The following is an 8,058-nucleotide window of genomic DNA, read 5'->3' on the forward strand; positions in this document are numbered from 1 at the left end:
TCCCAGCACTTTGGGAGGCCGAGGCGGGCGGATCACGAGGTCAGGAGATCGAGACCATCCTGGCCAACATGGTAAAACCCCGTCTTTACTAAAAATACAAAAATTAGCTGGGCGTGGTGGCGGTCGCCTGTAGTCCCAGCTACTCTGGAGGCTGAGGCAGGAAAATTGTTTGAACCCGGGAGGCGGAGGTTGCAGTGAGCCGAGATCGTGCCCCTGCACTCCAGCCTGGCGACAGAGACAGACTCCGTCTCAAACGAAGAAACAAACAAAACAAAACAAAACCCATAAAATCCCCCAGAATCTGGAAGATTCTCCAGACCCTCGTAATCTGGGTCTCCCAGCCTAGGACCCACCAAACCCTACCTTAGGGGCTGTGAGGGCTCTTTCCTCTACCTGGACTGCCTCCAGGTCCAGGCGCAGGGAAAGGGCCTCTGGCTGGAGACATGAGTTCCACACTTAGCTCTGCCACTGATTCACTGAGTGACCTTGGGCAAGTCCCTTCTGCTCTCTGGGTCTCAGGGGGAGTGTGTGAGTGGTTTTTGAGGTTGTCTCTGGCTTTATTTTTCTACCCACATGCCTTCCCAGCTGGGGTGATATCACCCCCAAGGGGGCAAAAATTGGTTCTTTGGATATGAAAATAATATTAGTTATTCCAGCAGTGGTACTCCATTAAGCTTTAGTGCATAAACAGAGTTACAGTAGATCTGTAGAATTAAACTTTCATGGTTCATGGTAAGGGGGATGTTTAGGGATAATTATCTTAAAAAGGCTCCTTAGTGGGGTGATAATGGGGAAGAAAAACTCTTCTTTCTTTCTTTTTTTAAAAGATGGGGTTTCACCATATTGATCAGGCTGGTCTCAAACTCCTGACTTCAGGTGATCTACCCACCTCAGCCTCTCAAAGTGCTGGGATTACAGGCATGAGCCACTGCGCCCGATGACACTTTTCTTTTTTTGAGATGGAGTGTCGCCCAGGCTGGAGTGCAATGGCGAGATCTCGGCTCATCGCAACCTCCACCTCCAGGGTTCAAGTGATTCTCCTACCTCAGCCTCCCCAGTAGCTGGAATTACAATCATGTGCCACCACACTTGCTAATTTTGTATTTTTAGTAGAGACGAGGTTTCACCATGTTGGTCAGGCTGGTCTCGAACTCCTGACCTCAGGTGATCCACCTGACGCTGCCTCCCAAAGTGCTTGGGATTACAGGCATGAGCCACTGTGCCTAGCCTGAGATACTCTCTTCTATTGCAAAATAGAGACTCCTTTCTAACCAGGTTACCCAATATGGGGATCTTTAGAGCAGTGGCACAATCACGGCTCACTGCAGCCTTAAATTCCTGGGCTCAAGGGATCCTCATACCTCAGCCTCAAAAGTAGCTGGGACTACAATGCCACCATGCCCGACTATTTATTAATTTTTATTTTTATAGAGACAGGGTCTCACTCTGTTGGCTAGGCTGGCCTTGAACTTCTGGCCTCAAGTGATCCTCCTATCTCAGATTCTGAAATCTCTAGGATTACAGGCTTGAGCCACTGAGCCCAGTGAATGGGGGGATTTTTATGTGGAAAATTCCCAACTAGATTATCAGTGTCTTTATGATCTTATTCAGCTTTATCTATTTCCACTGTAGACAGCACAATAATAATAATAATGATACTAATCATAAGAGCTCAACAGCTATTGAGCTTTCTAGGAATGGTTCTAAGTGCCATACACCTGTGTAAACTTACTCACAACTGTGTGAGGGTAGGAACTATTATTTGTCCTACTTTAGAGATGAGAAAGCTAAGGCATAGGTTACATAACTTGCCACAGGTCATATAGAATCAATTGATGGATCCAGGCTCAGTGGCTCATGTCTGTAATCCCAGCACTTTGGGAGGCCAAGGCGGGCGGATCATAAGGTCAGGAGATCAAGACCATCCCGGCTAACATAGTTAAACCCCATCTCTACTAAAAATACAAAAATTAGCTGGGCGTGGTTGCGCATGCCTGTAGTCCCAGCTACTTGGGAGGCTGAGGTGGGAGGATTGCTTGAGCCAGGAGTTCTGGCTGTAGAGCGCTATGCCAATCGGGTGTCCTCACTAAGTTTGGCAACAATATGGTGACCTCCTGGGAGTGAAGGACCACCAGGTTGCCTAAGGAGGGGTGAAGTGGCCCAGAGCAGGTCAAAACTCCTGTACTAATCAGTAGTGGGATCGTGCCTGTGAATAGCCACTGCACTCCAGCCTGGGCAACAAAGCAAGACCCTGTTTCTTAAAAAATAATTTAGGCCGGGAGTGGTGGCTCACGCCTGTAATCCCAGCACTTTGGGAGGCTGAGGCAGGTGGATCATGAGGTCAAGAGATTGAGACCATCCTGGTCAACATCGTGAAACCCCGTCTCTACTAAAAATACAAAAAATTAGCTGGGCATGGTGGCATGTAATCCCAGCTACTCAGGCGGCTGAGGCAGGAGAATTGTCTGAACCCAGGAGGCGGAGGTTGCGGCGAGCCGAGATCGCGCCATTGCACTCCAGCCTGGGTAACAAGAACGAAACTCTGTCTCAAAAAAAAAAAAAAAAAAAAAATTAAAAAAATAAAATAAGAGCAACCTTCTTTTCAACATTTAATATGTGTCAAGAACTATGCTAAGCACTTTACATATATTACCTTCTTGAATCCTCAAAACAATGCTATTGATATATACCTAGCAGGTGGTTATTAGCCCCATTTTACAGATGAGGAAGCTGAGGCTCAGAGCGGTAACAGGACTTGCTCAGGGTTCTGCAGATGGTGAGTGATGAGGTCTGTCAGCCTTGCTGAAGCTAGCCAAAGCAGGCAGGGTCCTCTGAGCTGTGGCCCCTCTGAATCCCAGGGCGACAGATCAGGGTGCCCAGTCACCTTTCCTCTTTGTTCCCAGAATATCCTGCGCCAGACGGAAGAGGGGTCCAGCCGCCAGGAGAATGCCCAGAGGGCCCTGGGTGCTGTCAGCAAGGTGGGCAGGAGGGAAGCTGAAGCTAGGGGAGGTGACAAGGTGGGAGAGAGAAATGGCAGGGAGTGGGGGCTGACTGCTGGGATGGGTGATGAGGCTCCCCTTACCCAGATCATCGAGCGTTGCAGCGCTGAGGTGGGGCGCATGAAGCAGACTGAAGAGCTGATCCGGCTCACCCAAAGGCTGCGCTTCCACAAAGTCAAGGTACATCCCTGCCCAGGCTCCATATTTGTCCTGCCCCACAGTGCTTCGAAGCTAGAACCTGCTCTAGAACCTTCTGCTTCTTCGCAGGCCCTGCCCCTGGTCTCCTGGTCACGGCGCCTGGAGTTCCAGGGAGAGCTGACGGAGTTAGGGTGCCGGAGGGGGGGCGTGCTCTTTGCCTCGCGCCCCCGCTTCACCCCTCTTTGCCTGCTGCTCTTTAGCGACCTGCTGCTCATCACTCAGCCTAAGAGGTGAGTCCTAGGGTAGGAAGGACCCTAGGCTGAAGTGGGCAGGAAGGGTCCAGCAGGACTCCTGCTGTCCTTCTGAACGACATAATCCCTGGGCAGTGGGCAGCGGCTACAGGTTCTGGACTATGCCCATCGCTCCCTGGTCCAGGCCCAGCAGGTTCCGGATCCATCTGGACCCCCTACCTTCCGCCTCTCCCTTCTCAGCAACCACCAGGGCCGCCCCACCCACCGGCTACTCCAAGCTTCTTCCCTGTGAGTTGTGTTTCCTTCAGAAAACACCCTTGGGACCATTATCTGACTTCTCAGACCTTCCCCAACTTCCCCAGTTTCTCTGTTTTGTGGCTCCTGCCTCAACCCCAGAGGATCTCCTGGGCCAACTGCAACATTTCCCAATATCCCCACCAGATCAGACATGCAGCGCTGGCTAGGAGCCTTCCCAACCCCAGGCCCCCTTCCCTGCTCCCCGGACACCATCTATGAGGACTCTGGTGAGTAGCCCCCTAGAAGTGAGGAGGGAAGAAGAAGCGAGTTTTAGGGGAATATTGGGGAGAAGCTAAACAGAACCTCTATCCCACTTAATGTCACCCACCCCCAACCAGACTGTTCCCAGGAACTGTGTTCAGAGCCATCTGTACCTGCCAAGACTGAAGGACGGAGTCTGGAGTCCAGGGCTACCCCCAAGCACCTGCACAAGACCCCTGAAGGCGAGAGAGTCTTTCATTTATTTTTTAAAATGTATTTATTTGAGACAGAGTCTAATTCTGTTGGCCAGGCTGGAGTACATTGGTGTGATCTCAGCTCATTGCAACCTCCACCTCCTGGGTTCAAGCAATTCTTCTGCCTCAACCTCCCAAGTAGCTGGGATTACAGGTGGCTGCCACCACACCTGGCTAATATCTGTATTTTTCATAGAGATGGGGTTTCACCATGTTGGTCAGGCTGGTCTTGAACTCTTGACCTCAGATGATCTGTCTGCCTTGGCCTCCCAAAATGCTGAGATTACAGGTGTGAGCCACCCACACCTGGCCTTCTTTCTTTCTTTTTTTTTTGAGATGGAGTTTCGCTCTTGTTACCCAGGCTGGAGTACAATGGCGTGATCTCGGCTCACTGCAACCTCTGCCTCCTGGGTTCAGGCAATTCTCCTGCCTCAGCCTCCTGAGTAGCTGGAACTACAGGCACGCGCCACCAGCTAATTTTTTGTATTTTTAGTAGGAGCGGGGTTTCACCATGTTGACCAGGATGGCCTCGATCTCTTGACCTCGTGATCCACCCGCCTCGGCCTCCCAAAGTGCTGGGATTACAGGCTTGAGCCACCGTGCCTGGCCCTTCTTTTTTTTTTTTTTTTTTAAATTTTATTTCTATTTTTTTTTTTTAATGGAGGGGGCGGGTCTTACTATGTTGCTCAGGCTGGTCTTGAACTCCTGGGCTCAAGTGATCCTCTTGCTTCGGCCTCCCAAAGTTCTGGGATTACAGGCATGAGCCACTGTGCCTGACCGTGTTTCATTTATTAATTCAATAAATATTTATTAAGCACCTACGAAGTGCCACTTGCCGTTCTAGGGACTGTGAATCAAACACCACACCACACTTCCTTCCCTGCTGGAGCTATGTTCTAGCAGAGGAGGCAGAGGATAAAGAATGAGCCAAATAGATAAGTAAATTATAAAGTACATATGAAGGTAATGAGTGCTATGGATGAAAAAAAAAATAAGCAGAGCAAAGAAGATCAGGAGTTCCAGGGTTGGGCAGAGTGAAATTTTCTTTTTTCTTCCCTCCCTCTCTCCTTTCCTTCCCTTCCCTTCCCTTTCCTTCCTTCCTTCCTTCCTTCCTTCCTTTTTTTCTTTTTTCTTTTTTTCTTTTTAAATGGAGTCTTGCTCTGTTGCCCAGTCTGGAATGCAATGGTATGATCTTGGCTCACTGCGACTCTCGCCTCTCAGGTTCAAGCAATTCTTCTGCCTCAATTTCCCAAGTAGCTGGGATTACAGGTGGCTGCCACCATGCCCAGCTTATTTCTGGTAGTTTTAGTAGAGATGGGGTTTTACCATGTTAGCCAGGATGGTCTCAATCTCTGACCTCATGATCTGTCTGCCTTGGCCTCCCAAAGTGCTGGGATTACAAATGAGGTCATAGAGGTGGCAGGGACGGGATCATGTCAAAACCCTGTCTCTACATGAGCCACTGTGTCCAACCTACCAGTGAAATTTTCCATGGGGAGGCCGAGATGGACCTCACTGAGAAGGCAACATGGAGCTTGATGGAGCTAATTTAGGCCCACAGTGTCTGGGGGAAGAGTGACCCAGCTGGAGGCAGCAGCCATGCAAAGGCCCTGAAGCTGATGTGTGATTGAGGAACTGTCAAGGGGTCAGTGTGGCCTGAGGAGAGACAAAGGGGGAGAAGCAAATGAGGTCATAGAGGTGGCAGGGATGGGATCATGCAAGACCTGACAGTTTCCTGCAAGGACTCCACCTTTCACTCCAAGTGACATGGGCAGCCACTACTGAGAAGCAGCCCAGACCCTCCCCAAGCTGCTGTCACCTCCACTTCCGATGCCCCTTCTACTGATGCTCCAGGCTTGTCCATGAATTCTCACACCTACAATGACCCCGAAGCCCTGAGACCCCACGAGGCCCTTTTTGCCTCTTCACCTGCTCCTTGCTTCCACCTCACTGGAGCCCCTCTCCCTCTTCCCCCAGGTTGGCTGAAGGGGCTTCCTGGGGCCTTCCCTGCCCAGCTGGTGTGTGAAGTCACAGGAGAACACGAAAGGAGGAGGCACCTGCGCCAGCACCAGAGGCTTCTCGAGGCTGTTGGGCCTTCTTCAGGCACCCCCAGTACTCCCCCACCCTAATGCAGGCTAAAGAGGGGGCACAGGTTGGGAGACACCTACCAGTGTGGCAAGGAGAGGACAAAGCCCATTCATCCATTGGATTCACAGTCAGTGGAGATACTACATCTTGTGGCAACCAACAGAGATCGAGCTTTAGGATAGGGCAGCCAATGCAAACGGCCGCCGGAGCCCACAGCAATATGAATGAGGATGCCTTGATTGTGTGGCCAATGGAGACACAGGCTTAGTGCTGAGCAGCCAAGGGTACTGAGCTGGCTGAGCCTATGGTCAATGAGTATTCCTGCTATGCTCAGGACCAAGGAAGGCAAATCTAGGTCATGGCAGTTAAAAAAGGGCCTCATTGGAGATAAAGCCCCAGGATAAAATTGAAAACAGAAATAAGCAGGAACCCAACCGGTCAAAGAAAACAGTGATCTGGGCTCAAGAGACCAGTAGTCACCCTGCTTTGTTCTGCAGCAATGACTGGTCCTGTCTTTTGAGTCCGGGAAATACTAGTTTCCATTCCTGGGTGCTTCCTGTGCCTTCTCAAGCCAGTTCTTCTCTTCCAGAAGAATTCAGAGTGTGTGTCTCAGAACATCTGTGTGTGTGCACGTGCATGTGTAGATATGTGTGTATATGCGACAGGGAAGGCATTCTGCTGAACATGGTTTGTATGTGGTGATTGTACTCCTCTCCCTCCTGCAAATAACTAGAGCTCCATTTCTTCCTTTACCTCCCATTTTTCCTGTTACTTGCTCCAAGAAAGAGGCTAAGTCTGAGCTTCAGAACCACACTAAATCCCGCATCTAGGTAAAGAAACGGGAGCTGTGGATCACAGGCCAGCCAGTGAACCCCATGGGCTTTCTTGCCTTTGTCCTGATCCTCTTATAGAAACACTGGGCCAAACAGTGGGGAGAGATGGGAGAGCAGTGTGGCTGTCCAACCCCATCCAGAGAATCTGCTTCCGGATGAGCAAATGCCTCCAATGATACCAGAGGAGGTGAGGGACAGAGACAGCAAGGCAGACAGTGGCTGGCAGGGGGACCCAGGCCCGCAGCTCCCCTTCAGCTCAGGCACAGCAACTTGCCCAGGACAAACAATGTCATGTTGACTGCAGGAGGCGCAGGGATTCAGGGAGACTCAGAGGGAGAAGAGCACTGGCATTTGGCGTGCCCATGATGTTGGAGACTCCCCTAGCATGGTGCCTGACATGTGGCAATCCCTCAATAAATCGTGGTGCATTTGTACTGAGGCTCTCTGGAGAAGTGTGTCCTTATAGGAGCAGTGGAGTCCAAGCATGGTTTCAAAAGGAGGATGGGGCTGGTGGGAAAGGAGTCCAGAGCAGGGGTCAATTCTTTTGGGAACTGGGGCTTGAAGGTCATGTGCAAGACCTGAGTGTGTCAGCTCACTCATGGTTCCTGAGGGACCTCAGGTGCTGGTGTTGGTGGTGGCAATGGTGGTGGGTTTGCAGCAGCTGTGGTTGGGGGCAGCTGCAGGCACGGCAATGCCTGGGGCTTTGGCAGGGGATGAAGATGCAGCAATAAGGATTAAAAAGGCAGTCAGGGGGCCGGGCGCGGTGGCTCATGCCTGTAATCCCAGCACTTTGGGAGGCCAAGGCGGGTGGATCACGAGGTCAAGAGATCGAGACCATCCTGGTCAACATGGTGAAACCCTGTCTCTACTAAAAATACAAAAAATTAGCTGGGCGTGGTGGCATGTACCTGTAGTCCCAGCTACTCAGGAGGCAGAGGGAGGAGAATTGCCTGAACCCAGGAGGTGGAGGTTGCAGTGAGCGGAGATCGCGCCATTG

At 51.0% G+C, this 8,058-nt stretch overlaps 1 protein-coding gene across 9 annotated transcripts in view; it reads left to right on the forward strand.

The window, feature by feature from the left end:
* The window catches only part of ARHGEF15 (Rho guanine nucleotide exchange factor 15), a 30,022-nt gene extending 22,522 nt beyond the window's left edge, over window positions 1-7,500 (forward strand). For 4 of the 9 annotated variants that reach the window (XM_035299991.3, XM_035299989.3, XM_035299988.3 and 1 more), the window contains 7 exons: window positions 2,904-2,978; window positions 3,087-3,179; window positions 3,267-3,427; window positions 3,524-3,676; window positions 3,830-3,912; window positions 4,024-4,128; window positions 6,118-7,500. In XM_035299991.3, the coding sequence (XP_035155882.1) occupies window positions 2,904-2,978; window positions 3,087-3,179; window positions 3,267-3,427; window positions 3,524-3,676; window positions 3,830-3,912; window positions 4,024-4,128; window positions 6,118-6,269 (822 nt within the window). In that variant the 3' untranslated portion in view covers window positions 6,270-7,500. The remainder of the gene's footprint in view (window positions 1-2,903; window positions 2,979-3,086; window positions 3,180-3,266; window positions 3,428-3,523; window positions 3,677-3,829; window positions 3,913-4,023; window positions 4,129-6,117) is intronic. The other 5 variants (XM_078372993.1, XM_035299993.3, XM_035299992.3 and 2 more) reach the window with 3 other exon arrangements.
* Window positions 7,501-8,058: the final 558 nt, after the last annotated feature.

This window comes from Callithrix jacchus, chromosome 5, assembly GCF_049354715.1.
Source record: "Callithrix jacchus isolate 240 chromosome 5, calJac240_pri, whole genome shotgun sequence".
Classification (NCBI taxonomy): Eukaryota; Metazoa; Chordata; class Mammalia; order Primates; family Cebidae; genus Callithrix; species Callithrix jacchus.